The sequence below is a fragment of the Populus euphratica genome, unplaced genomic scaffold, assembly GCF_000495115.2.
Source record: "Populus euphratica unplaced genomic scaffold, PopEup_1.0 scaffold366.1, whole genome shotgun sequence".
NCBI lineage: Eukaryota > Viridiplantae > Streptophyta > Magnoliopsida > Malpighiales > Salicaceae > Populus > Populus euphratica.
This window is the reverse complement of record NW_011500066.1, coordinates 359,438-373,072: the sequence shown is the minus strand read 5'-3', so window position 1 is coordinate 373,072 and position 13,635 is coordinate 359,438. Positions and strand designations below refer to the sequence as shown.

General features: G+C 34.5%; 2 protein-coding genes across 2 annotated transcripts in view; one reads left to right on the top strand and one right to left on the bottom strand.

Moving 5' to 3' along the window:
• Positions 1–1,539: 1,539 nt before the first annotated feature.
• Positions 1,540–2,681, top strand: LBD22 (LOB domain-containing protein 22). Its single transcript, XM_011002501.1, has one exon. It carries the CDS (start codon positions 1,743–1,745, stop codon positions 2,586–2,588), a length of 846 nt encoding a protein of 281 aa, XP_011000803.1. The 5' UTR covers positions 1,540–1,742; the 3' UTR covers positions 2,589–2,681.
• Positions 2,682–5,075: 2,394 nt separating this feature from the next.
• Positions 5,076–13,635, bottom strand: part of HSP60-3A (heat shock protein 60-3A) — a gene marked incomplete at its 5' end in the record, with an annotated part of 17,539 nt that continues 8,979 nt past the window's right edge. Inside the window, 12 exons of the mRNA XM_011002511.1 lie at positions 5,076–5,463; positions 5,547–5,650; positions 5,719–5,818; positions 5,900–5,995; positions 6,577–6,654; positions 6,724–6,792; positions 6,867–6,899; positions 7,117–7,164; positions 8,060–8,149; positions 8,261–8,347; positions 8,643–8,747; positions 8,831–8,926. Of these exons, the coding sequence (XP_011000813.1) occupies positions 5,365–5,463; positions 5,547–5,650; positions 5,719–5,818; positions 5,900–5,995; positions 6,577–6,654; positions 6,724–6,792; positions 6,867–6,899; positions 7,117–7,164; positions 8,060–8,149; positions 8,261–8,347; positions 8,643–8,747; positions 8,831–8,926 (1,005 nt within the window). The remainder of the gene's footprint in view (positions 5,464–5,546; positions 5,651–5,718; positions 5,819–5,899; positions 5,996–6,576; positions 6,655–6,723; positions 6,793–6,866; positions 6,900–7,116; positions 7,165–8,059; positions 8,150–8,260; positions 8,348–8,642; positions 8,748–8,830; positions 8,927–13,635) is intronic.

Sequence of the window (13,635 nt, the reverse complement as noted above, 5' to 3'; positions counted from 1 at the left end):
AGCAACTTAAATCAACTAATGGGCCAACTTAAACCAACTAAAACATCCTGGTTTCTAAGTAAATGAACCATAGGGATTGATTTTCCGGCACCGTTCTACTTTAATCTGGTGAAAAGCACATCATGTATTGTCTGACTTATTGTTTTTAAAAAATATTGGGGTGCATCTTTTTTTTTTTTTAAATAAAAGTTTATATTATGGCTTGACTTACTGTACCTAGCAAAGTTTGATTTTTAAAGAGATTATTTTGATTTATTTATAATTTTTTATGTTTTATATATATTAGTTTTATTTTTTAAAATAAAAAATAGTTATTTTTTAATAATATTTCAAATATGTATAATCTCACTTGGTATTTTCTCTCTCTTTTATTTCATTTAATTAATTTTATTTGGGTGTTTTTTTTATCATTTTGTTGAATAAAAAACTAATTTTAATAAATAAATTTATTAACAACTATAAAGTAAATAACCTGTATTGAAGTATTAAATATTTTGATATATATTAATTTTTTAATTTTTATTTGTAGTTATTATTAATGATTTTTTTATTTATTAAAATAGATAATTTTTAATTTATTTAATTAGATATACATATAAATTAATTATATATATATATATATATATATATATATTATGTGAAAAATCACATCAGAAAAGAGAGTATATTTAATTTATTTATTTTATTGAATTTTTTTCAATGCCTCGAGTGGCCGCGTTGGTGGTTTGAAGTAGTAATATTGCAAACGAAGCAGAAACACCTTTTAAAAACAAATGCAACGTCTTCCAAAAGTGGAGCCATGGGTGTCAGTCGACAGTTCAACCTCATTGCCATGCATGCCACCACGTGGCAAGTTTGATGGTGGTCAAAAACACCCCTAGTCAGCCATTCAAGGCAAAGGGATAATTTCGTATCCCTAATATTTTTAATATATGAAGCTTTGTATAATTTTTTTATTTATTTAATTCCATTTGGGTGTCTATTTTTTAATATTTTGATTAAATAAAAAACAAATTTTAATAAATAAATTCATTAAACACTATAAAATAAATAATTTATATTACTATATTAATATCTTGATAGTCGGCCATTTGCAAAGGGATAATTTCGTATCCCTAAGCGCATCTGCATGTCAAGATAAGCTTAATTGCCTTCAAATGGCAAACTGTCCAAGTTAAGGGGCATGCACTGCTGTGTTTAAAGAAGTAATTAGAAAGTCCTAATTAAAATCTCAGGAAAACTTAACTAATTTAATCTGTATTAATTAGCAAGATCATTTTGACTGCGATTGTTCTGACCCTGTAAAGCTTTCTAAATACAGATAAAAACCCCATTTTTGGCTTTAGCTTGAACACCACACATTGATTTTGAACACCTAACTAAATTTGACTGTGTCTCTAGTATTTTCTCGCCCCTGCCCAAGAATAGTCTCTACTGTACTCCCTGATCATGTGTCATAATCAAGTAAATAAATGATCTGTCTGTCTTTGGGTTGTCATATATCATCATCATCATCATCATCATCATCATATGTGTTTGTTTCTCGTCTTGTTTTTCTCTCCGTCCTCCAAGAAAGGGATTCTTGGTTTGTTGGCAGGGAGAAAAGGAAGGATCTAAAAGCAGCAGCAGAGCGAAAAAGAAGAGAGAAACCATTTCTAAATAAGAAAACAGCACCAGCCCCGCCGGCAACGCATCCGAATTCTCTCGTCATCTCTAAAACAACAATAGCAAACAGAAAAAATATGAGCAATATTTCAAGGACTGGTAACAGCACCACCCAGGCTTGTGCAGCTTGCAAATACCAACGCAGGAAGTGCGCTCCTGACTGCATTCTCGCCCCTTATTTCCCTCACAATCGCCAGAGGCAATTCCTCAATGCCCATAAATTGTTTGGTGTTAGCAACATTAGCAAGATCATCAAGAACCTTAACCCTCCCGAGAAGGACGAAGCCATGCGTACCATCATCTTTCAGTCAGATGTCCGGGCAAATGATCCCGTCGGAGGATGTTATCGAATGATTCGAGAACTCCAACGTCAAATTGAATACACTAGGGCTGAACTTGATTTTGTTCTTCATCAACTTGCTATATATCGTGCCCAGGCTGCAGCCCAACAACAGACTCAATTGATCCAAGCACAAGCAGCAGCAGCTGCCGCTGCCGCAGCCCCTGATCATCAGACCGATCATGACTGCCAAAGTATCATTATTACGGATACTTTCGACATGTACGATCCAGTCATGCAATATCATGATCAATACCCACAAGAACATCAAGATCAACAAGAATTTGTTATTCACAATCCAGATAACAACCAACTACATTTACAAGATCAAGATCCTGCAAATGCATGGGCCACCGCGGCCAACTTGCAGGATATTTCTAGCTTGTCGATATCATCATCGCCTAATTACTTAGATGATCAGCTTAAGCAAGCTTATAATGGCGAAGATCACTGTAGTACGCAAGATGATAATTTGAAGCCGATTCTTGATGTAAACGACGACGTCAACTTCGAGCCTGATGATCAAGATGAGGTAGTCGATATGAGGTTTGTGCCATCCACGCAGTTACTTATGTCATCGTAGATTAATTAATAATGTAACCATATATCATGAACGATTAATTCAAATATTCTTGTTAATTTTTAAGCTTAGAGAGATGACTCATGCAGCTGCAAAAAGCAGAAATTTAGATTAATTAATTGCTTTATTTTGCATGCATGCATGCTTTGATTTCTGAGTTTGTACCTTTGCATGAATTGTTACAGTTCATCTTGTTCTGTCAGGGATGGTCTAATGTAATAAAATATGATTTTAAAAAAACTCCAAGAATACACATTAAACATGGAATTAATGAAATCTACAAGCGAGTCTCACTTATTAAGACTATGATCAACGACTAATAATGTGTATTTTAATTTTTTTTTAATTTCTTAACATATTATCTTGATGTTTAACATTACTCAGTACAAGAACGAAGAGATGACTAGAGACCATTCGTTAATTGTTGTCCTGGATGCCATTCTTAATCAATTATGTAAACAGAAGAGATAATCAGAACGTGCTTTCAAATGATCGATGTATATGAACTTGTTCCTTAATTACCTACAATATTTAGTAATTAACTTAGCTAGCTTGAGGAAATAGAATGACATCATTCATTGTCAATGTGGGAATGATCTATACGTCAAAGATGTATCCTACGATCAATTACGCACGTGTCTTTCCACGTAAAACATCTGTGCATAATTTTCATGGATAAAAGGTCTAAACTTGATGTGAATACCAAACAACGCATCTTTCTGTTGGGTTATTTAAAATGCAACGAATGTAGCAAAAACATTATTTTTAAGATTGTTATTTAAAATGCAACGAATGTAGCAAAAACAATATATGAAAGATGTTTGGAGAGTTCCGTGGATCCTAATGATATAAGATTGTTTGTTTAGGTTTCGTGAAAATATTACATGAAAATCAATTCTTTCTTTCATAGTATGATTATCTTTTTAAGATTAAGTTGTTATAAATTACAAACTATTTAATTATATTATCTTTAAAAATAATTCACATGAATTATTAAATAATTTTTGTAAAATTTTTTTAGAAGAGAAAGATTATTAGGCTTTAAATACTAACTCTTTCATTTTTCTTTTTTTTTTTATTCTCAAATCTACTATAAGTTATTGTTGTAGTATATAAAAATATGAGACATAATATTCTATCTATAGAAAAAATCTAATATTTTAATCAATGCAAAATATTATATATTTTATTTTAGGATAGCTATTAGAAATTTATATAATCAAGTTCTTATTTGATTTTTCTTGATCTATAAATGTAATTTCTCTTTTTTTTTTATTCTCAAATCTACTATAAGTTATTGTTGTAGTATATAAAAATATGAGACATAATATTCTATCTATATTCTATCTATAGAAAAAATCTAATATTTTAATCAATGCAAAATATTATATATTTTATTTTAGGATAGCTATTAGAAATTTATATAATCAAGTTCTTATTTGATTTTTCTTGATCTATAAATGTAATTTCTTGTATTAATTACACTTTAATTCTTAATTTCTAAAATTTATTTATAATCAAGTCATATTTAATTAATTATCTGAATTTAATTTATTATCAATAATTATTAATACGTGTGACCTATTAAGTGTCTATTTTATTAGCTAAAATATCAACTATAATCCAATTTTATTAGCTAAAATATCAACTATAATCCTAAATAAAAGAGGATTAAACTAGCCAACTTACTCACACGCGCTATGTTGCAAATAGGATTAGAAAGTTTTTAATTGAAAAAAAAGCTCAAACACAACATCATGAAAAAATCTTAATTATCGGTTGAAAAGTTCATACATGTGTTTAATAACATAAACTATATGCATTTTTTGCTTGCTTTAAGAACCGAGTCATAGTTTTGTCAGCTAAGGTCAACTCCTTGAACGATAAATGAAGTTGAAGTTGTCTATTGTTGGAAACAAAACCAAAAGCTTGTTGTAGTGCTTGCCAAACATCATAATTTGTTTTCATTCCAATGACATGAAAAAACCTTCTTTCAAAGAAGAAATAATCCACCTTAGCAGCATTTGATCCCTTTGAAACCATGATTGAAACTCTCGATTAGGTTCTACTTGATTGGTTTTAACATTAAAAACTCGTAGAGAAGGAGCTGGCTTTGTGCCTTCAACATGATATTTAAGATTGTAGCAGTTCAAGAATGATGTGAATTTGGCACTCCAAGTGAGATAATTGGATGAAGTTAGTTTGATGGAGAAAGATTGGTGAGAGTTAGGCATGTTGGGGGATAATGTAGGGTGAAAAAGAAGAGAAGGTTGAGAAGTCGTAGAAGCAGAAGGAGATGAGACTAGTGTTTGCTATGATACCGTGTTAGAATAGAAAAGACGAGAGAGTTGAACTTCTCGTTTCTATTGATATATATATAAATACAAATTACGAAGTAAATGTTTGAATTATTAAATCAGATAATATTAATTTATCATTATTTTATCTGAAACTACCTAATCCTTTTGAATTTAAGCTATGGTAACTTTATATCTAAATATCTCTAACAAAGTCAAATATCCGGAATCATCAGAAGGAACAACAAAATCTTGGGAAAAATGGAGAAGCCATGTCACAAAGCTGATCAGAATTAGGATCACTCTTGTTATTTCTGGACTTGGTAGATATATACAGAGAGAGATCGCTTTTAAGATCAGGGACTTGTGAGTCGATGAAAATGTCACAACAGTGCAGGCTAATTAACAAGATGTCTAGGCTTTCTTCCTCACGTAGATTGGCCAAGTTACATTTGGAAAATGCATTCTTCGGCCGCTACTATTTACACTCGCTTCTTCGCAAAATCATCTTGCTCCAACAATTTGCCAAGAACCGTAGCAGAATCAAATCCAGCGTTTGAAACTATTGTATGTGCCGGCGCCTACAGCAGAGCATTATCAATTGTTAGGTATTTCTTGACTGAAGTAAACCCTTACAAGAATTGCAGGCCAACAAATCTCAAACCTTGAGGGCGTCCTGGATTATTTGAATGCCTCTTTTTTCATCTTCATTCTGAGCTTGAAGTTTTTCCAGAGCTTTTGTGGAATACAAAAGAGCAACACCACCACCTAATGCAACAAATCATCTTCAGATTTTGAAGAGTTATTAAACCTTTAACTGATGAAAGTCCATTTACCTGGCACAATACCCTCTTCCACTGCTGCTCTAGTAGCATTCAATGCATCTGTAACCCTATCTTTCCTCTCTCCAACTTCTGCCTCACTGGCACCCCCAACCTGCAAGAAGACAATTTATTGATGGGTTCATCTTAAGATGAACATGCTAATCTAGGAAGTTTAGAATTATGAATAATAGACCTTGAAAACAGCAACACCACCAGACAGCTTTGACAGTCGTTCCTGAGATTTCTCCTTGTCAAACAAGGCAGTACTCTTCTCTATGGCTGTCCTTAGCTACGAAAATTTATGCAGATATGTAGCATTAGAAAGATTGTATAAAAAGTAGAGAAAAGTATTCTCTTGATTACCCTTATAGAGTCTCTGTATGGGTAATCTCCTTCACACATGAAACCCTTTTCTCCAATCACAAACAGGTAAAAGCAACTACATGCAGTACTGAGTATTGTACTTCACAGTTAGGTCCAATTGGTGCAAGAATACTTAATCAGGATTTGTACATTCTGCAAAGAGCTATATGAAAAAAAAAAATTCAAGTAACATTCAAATTTAGGATACAGTAAGCATGTTCTTACACCATCCATAGTTCCCAATTGCATTATTAAACAACCAGATATATAATGGCAATAAACTCCACTTTCTTGGAAATTCATCGTAGATTTAAAGGCTGTAGTAAAAAAATCCTGGAATTTTAAGATCATTTCATACAAAAATCTGTCAACGCACATCTGAATCGTTTTAATTCCAAAAGAAATTCCCTCGGAATAAAAAATAGTATATGAATTATTTTCATAGTAGACTTAACTATAAAGAAATCTTCAAAAGAGATGAAACAGAAACATTAAACCATCAGGCACCTGCTCACATCTTTCTTCAATCAATTTCTTGTCTCCGCAACCATGAAGAACTATTGTATTGTCAAGTGACACTATGACCTGCCATGAATGCTGTCAGCTTAGGTTCGAAGAATCTCATAAGAACACAACATGCAGTTTCATCCAAACCTTCTTAGCAGTACCAAGCATTTCAATTTGGACTTTATCAAGGGTTAAACCACGATTTTCACTTATAACCTGTACAAAAGAAGTTATTCCAGCCACAATATTCTTATAAGAGTAGAGTACGAGACAAAGGAAAATCATATTACCTCCCCACCGGTTAAAATAGCAAGATCATCCAATTAACCAATTAACTATTTAGGTGGTGGTCAAGTGGTAAAAACTTGAAACTAAGGGGTTTGTTTTTTCTGTGGTTTCAGGTTTGAGTCCTTGGTTGCTCATATAATCGCCATTGGAGGCTTATATGATCGTTAACTTCAGGACCCGTGAAATTAGTTATGATACACGCAGACTGACTCAAACACCCACATTAATCTAAAAAAAAAAAAGATGATCCAAATTTACTTGTTTGTTTTCCCCAAAACCAGGAGCTTTGATGGCACAGACCTACAAATAATAATTTCAATTAGTGAGATAGTATATGTAAATTCCAAAAGAGCAATGAATAATTGAATATGACGTCTTGTTAGACAAAAGTAGCTGAGATAGTATATGTAAATTCCAAAAGAGCAATGAATAATTGAATATGACGTCTTGTTAGACAAAAGTAGCTGAGATAGTATATGTAAATTCCAAAAGAGCAATGAATAATTGAATATGACGTCTTGTTACACAAAAGTAGCTGAGTATTATGTGTACAAGATCAAAATAGTCACACCTTACGTCGAGTATTTTTTTTGTACATATCAAATATAGCAAGCATATAGGACAGTTGCTGTTTAAAAGGCAAAAATTCCCATTTGAAATCAGACCATGTGTTAGAGTCAAAATAAAGCTAGAATTAAGCCTGAAACTCCTTTCTATTTGAGGATGTCTGTGTAGGAACTATCAAATCCTTAATTTTATTGAAGCACCTGAGGATGTCATACTACTGCTTTTGATTTGGCAAGATTCAAATTGCCTCAAGTTTCCCTTTTCGTTTTAGCAAACAACAGGAAAGTTATGTCTTCTCATAATTCGGAAAAACTAATCCACAGATTTTAACTCTCTTTCAACATATATCTCATAATTCGGAAGAGCCAAAGGCATAATTTAGCTTTCTATTCATGCATGCAAGCAACAGACAGCTGCACAAATCAATCAGCAACATTACACATACAAAAGACATGCATGTGTATGTATTGGTATGTTTATAAATAAGTAACTCATGTAGTGTAAGCTCGTTCTTATATATTGCTTTACATCAGAATAGCAATATTGTATAATGGACACTTGTGAAATTTTTTTTCCATCCAACACAATTTACCTTATAAGAAACTTCAAAACAAAGTTAGTTAATCACCATAAATCCAGCTCGATGCTTGTTGAGAATAAGCATGGCTAAGGAATCACTCTCAACATCCTCAGCTACGATAAAAAGTGGTCTGCTTTTCTGTTGAGAGGATATTTAGTAACCAAGAGATGAGAAAATGGCAAGCTGAAATTAACTTTCACTTAATGCAGCTAACAAAAATTTAGAAAAATCGAAGAAAACATAAATTACTTTGACTGCCAGCTCTAATACTCTCAGAAGCGAGTTCATGTCTGAAATCTTTTTGTCATAAATGAGGATTAATGGATTTTCAAGTTCCTGCAAAAAATGCAAAGCGTGATTTAATCAAGACATATAAACAAGAGCACTGGTGAACCCAAAACAATGGTGAGTGAGAGATCAAAAGCAAAAGGAGGCCATTCATAACTTATATCTAAAGGCAGGGTGCCCTTTAAAATATTAAACATTAAAGAGAAGCCATTAATGAGAGACGGCTACTTGATAAAATAAGGTATCTCCTGGAAAAATCTTTATGATGGAAATTTCTTGGATTTCAATATGCTAATCTGCTGATTGGTTTTTGATACTTGCTAAAACACTGATCTGAACTTACACATTTCTGGGTCTTCTGATCAGTAATAAAATAGGGAGAAATATAGCCTCTAGCTAGCTTCATTCCTTCCACAACTTCCAACTTATTATCCAAAGTATTCCCATCCTGTGAAATTCAAAAGCAATAAGAACCTACACTAAAAATTTATCCAGTGATCATATCTTGTCAAAAAGAGGAAGTGCACTCACAGCGAGAGTAATCACTCCATGCTTTCCAACTTTCTCCATTGCTCTTGCTATCATTTCTCCAATCTCACGTTCACCATTTGCAGAGATAGTGGCAACCTATTCAGATTTGTGGGATACACTGGCTGATAAGCAAAGACAAAACAAGAGTAGTGTACATAGAGTAGAATCAAAGATCTTATAAGCATACAAACAATGAGCACAAGAAATAGTTCTAGAAATATGAAAAATATTTCTAATTAAGTAAATAACAACCAAAAAGAGGTCCAAATGATCCAAATTTCAAATAAGGGACTTTATGTGGGACTATAATATGAAAATGTGCCTAGGCAAGTCTATGATCAGAAAGCTACCCTAGCAAACTACTATTGTGTGTGGTCCCGCACCATGTGATGGTGGGACCACCACATTAATTTCTGTCTCTTGGTATTAAAATTAAATGGTTCAGGCGCTGTAGATGTAGATTTGAAAAACAGAAAAGAGGAGAAGAAAACCGAGAGAGAAAGAAAGAAAAGAGGCAGCAGAGCAGCCTGTGCTCTTTCTTCGATTTCCAGCTCGTTCACTATTGGATTGGGCTGAGATTTTGACAACAGCTTCTAGACACGTTACTCTTCATTCTGGACAGTTGGATCAAAGATTGGTGGTGTGGAAGCTGGTCGTTTTAACAGAAAACAGCGCTATCAGTATTGTGAGTTTTTGGCTGTCAGTATTGTGAGTTTTTCTCAAATAATTCTCCTTTAATCTTGTTGTAATCCGAGAATAAGTTGTTCTTGATGATATATATGTTGTATCCCTTAGTTGAGTCTGAGGAAGAACAATTGTGAACCCATTATTTGTTGATAGTGGAAGTTTTTAGGTGGACTACGGTCCCGTGGTTTTGCCCACATCAGGTTTTCCACGTAAAAAATCTTGGTGTTGATTTTGTGATTATTTGTATTATTGTTTATCATTGTTTGATTCTGTTTTACTGCACAAAGAGGAAAACAATTGGGACTTGTGATTTGTGAATTGTATTCCACTAAATTGATCTGGGTAAATTGGTGTTCGGTTGTTCCTAAGTTCCGAATTTTCCCAACAAAGTGGTATCAGAGCCTGGTTGTGTAGATTGAATTTCTTGTGCAGTTAAAATGGAAAAGGAAGATTCGGGCATGATAAAGCTTACTTCCTCAAATTATTTTTTATGGAAAACAATGATGGAGGATCACTTATATTGCAATGATTTGGCTTTACCGATTGAATGTAAAGGAATAAAGCCTGATGATATGGATGATGCAAAATGGAATGGACTAAATAGAAAGGCTACTGCTATGTTAGAAAATGGGTATCTTCTAAGTCCATTAATCATATTTCTCAAGAACATGACTGCTATACAGTTTGGAAGATGTTGGAAGAAACATTTGCTAAGGAGAGTGCACAAAACAAGGTTTTTGTAATTAGAGACCTTGTGAATTTGAAGTATAGAGATGGTGAAGATGCTTCAGTGCATATAAATGTATTCCAAGGGTTCTTGAATCAGTTGTCATTGATGAATCTGGAGTTAGTCGATGAAATGCAAGCACTAATCCTATTGAGTTCATAGCCAAATAGTTGGAAGACTTTGGTGGTGTCACTTAGCAATTCTACTCCGAATGGGAAGATCACTTTGAAAACAGTGAAGGATTGTATCCTCAATGAAGAGAAGAGGAGGAAAGGCATAAGCACTTCTGAATCTCATGCACTTTTTACAGAAAGTCAAGGAAGAAGTCCAAGCAGGTTCTTTCATGGCAAGCAAGATAGAGAATCCAGCAATAGAAAAGACAAATGGAAGCCAAGAGGAAGATCTTAGTCAAGAAAAGGTTTTAAGTGTTGCTAAAAGGAAGAAGATGAGTCTCTACATGTCATAAGCTAAGGTGATCAAAGAAGAGGTAAATGTAATTGAAGATTGCTCTACTGATCTATGGCATAAACGGCTTGGACATTGAATGAGAAAGGCCTTGGCATCCTTGCCAAGAAGAACTACCTTTCATTAAAAGGTATGAACTTGAAAACATGTACTCATTGTTTAGTTGGCAAACAATAAAGAGTTGCGTTTCAAAGATCTCCTTCACATAGAAGATCACATATTCTTGATTTAATTCATACTGATGTTTGCTCTATGATTGACAAGTCTCTTGGAGGTGCATTGTACTTTATTAGTTTTATTGATGATCACTCTAGGAAAATTTAGGCCACTTGTTTGAAATCCAAAGATTAGGTGCTTGATGTCTTTAAGGATTTCCATGTCAGAGTTGAAAGAGAAACTGGTAGAAAGCTGAAATGTATTCGAGCTGACAATGGTGGTGAATACAGGGGTCCTTTTGAGAAGTATTGCAGGGAACATGGTATCAAGTTGGAGAAGACAATTCCTAAGACTCCACAACAGAATAGAGTGGCTGGGAGAATGAACAAAACCATTGTTGAAAGAATTAGATGTATGCTCTCTCATGCAAAGCTGTCTAAGTCCTTTTGGGGTGAGGCAATGAAGACTGCAGTTGCCATGATCAACCTTTCTCTATCAATTCCTCTTGAATTTGATGTTCCAGATAGAGTTTGGAAAGGAAAGGATGTCTCTTATGCACACTTGAGAGTATTTGGATACAGAACATTTATACATGTTCCTAGAGATGAAAGGTCTAAACTTGATAGCAAGACAAAACAGTGTATTTTCTTCGGTTCTGAAGATGATAAGTTTGGCTATAGGTTGTAGGATCCAAAGGAGAAGAAAATTGTGGGAAGCAGAGATGTTATCTTCTTTAAAGATCAAACCATTGATGACTTTGAACAAAAGGAGAAAACAAAGACTACCACTTTTATTCCATCTAATTCAAATCCAAGACCTACTCCACAGTTACCTTTAATGCCTGCTAATCATGGGGGAGACTTGCAAAATGATGATGGTGGTGGTTCTCTGGTTCTCTTATTGAGCCATTAGTTGGTGATCCTGAATCAGCCAATGATGATATTGATGTTATTCCTAAACAGGTTATACAGAAAGCTCCAGATAAGCCACAATTGAGGAGGTCAACTAGACCTCGCCAACCTTCCACCATATATTCTCTTCATGAGTATGTGTTGGTTACTGATAGGGGAGCCAGAATACTTTGATGAAGCTATGTCACATGAGAAGAAAAGTGAGTGGTTGAAAGCAATGCAAGAAGAGATGAAATCCTTGCATGAAAACCATACCTTTGAGTTAGTGAAGCTTCCTAAAGGTAAGAGAGCACTCAAGAACAAATGGGTGTTCAGGTTGAAAATTGATGAACATTGCTCACAGCCAAGGTACAAGGCAAGATTGGTTGTGAAAGGCTTCGGACAGAAGAAAGGGCTTGATTTTGAAGAAATCTTTTCACCAGTGGTCAAGATGTCTTCAATCCGAGTTGTGCTTGGCTTAGCTGCTAGTTTGAATCTTGAAGTAGAACAACTTGATGTGAAAACTGCCTTTCTCCATGGTGATTTGGATGAGGAGATCTACATGGAGCAGCCTGAAGGGTTTGAAGCAAAAGGTAAAGAACAATTAGTTTGCAAGTTGAAAAAAAAAGAGCAGCTAGTTTGTAAGTTGAAAAAGAGCTTATATGGGTTAAAGCAAGCTCCAAGACAATGGTATAAGAAGTTTGATTCTTTTATGGTGGATCATGGTTATGACAGGACCACTTCTGATCATTGTGTATTTATGAAAAGGTTTCCAGATGGAAACTTTATTATTCTCTTGTTGTATGTGGATGATATTTTGATTGTTAGCCATGATGCTAAAAAGATTCAGATATTGAAGGAAGAGTTGAGCAAGTCTTTTGTAATGAAAGACTTAGGACCGGCACAACAGATTTTTGGCATGAAGATCACACGTGACAAGAAGAAGGGAAACTTTGGTTATCTCAAGAGAGATATGTTCAAAAGGTACTTGAGAGATTCAACATGAGCAACTCCAAACCTGTTTGTTCTTCATTTGCAAGCCACTTTAAACTAAGTTCTAAGCAGTGTCCTTCAAGTGATGAAGAAAAAGATGAGATGAAAAAGGTTCCTTATGCATCCGCAGTTGGTAGCTTGATGTATGTCATGGTTTGCACAAGGCCGGATATAGCTCATGCAGTTGGTGTGGTTAGTCGGTTCCTCTTCAATCCTGGTAAAGAACACTGGTCAGCAGTGAAATGAATACTTAGATATCTCAAATGTACTTCTAGTTTCAGCTTATATTTTGGTAATGATAAACCTGTGTTGGATGGATACACAAATACACATATGACTGCTGATGTTGATTCTAGAAAGTCCACATCAGGATACTTGATGAAGTTTGCAGGGGGAGCAGTCTCATGGCAATCAAGGTTGCAAAAATGTGTTGCATTATCCACTACAGAGGCCGAATATATTGCTCTTACTGAAGGGGGCAAAGAGTTGTTATGGATGAAGAAGTTCTTGCATGAACTTGGCCTAGTTCAAGAGAACTTTGTATTGCACTGTGATAGTCAAAGTGCAATCCATCTCAGTAAGCATCCTACTTTTCACTCTCGATCAAAGCACATTGAGGTTAGATATCAATGGATTCGAGATGCTATGGAGATGAAGTCATTCGTTGTTGAGAAGATCCATACTGATGACAACGTGTCTGACATGATGACCAAACCTCTACCGAGAGAGAAGTTTGAGTTTTGCAGAAAGGAAGCAGGCTTGTTAGAGCCCCCTAAATTGAATTTTACATATTGATCGCCGGTATGGCGAATTCCTCACATGGTGTGTGAGGGGGAGATTTGTTGTGTATGGTCCCACACCATGTGATGGTGGGACCACCACATTTA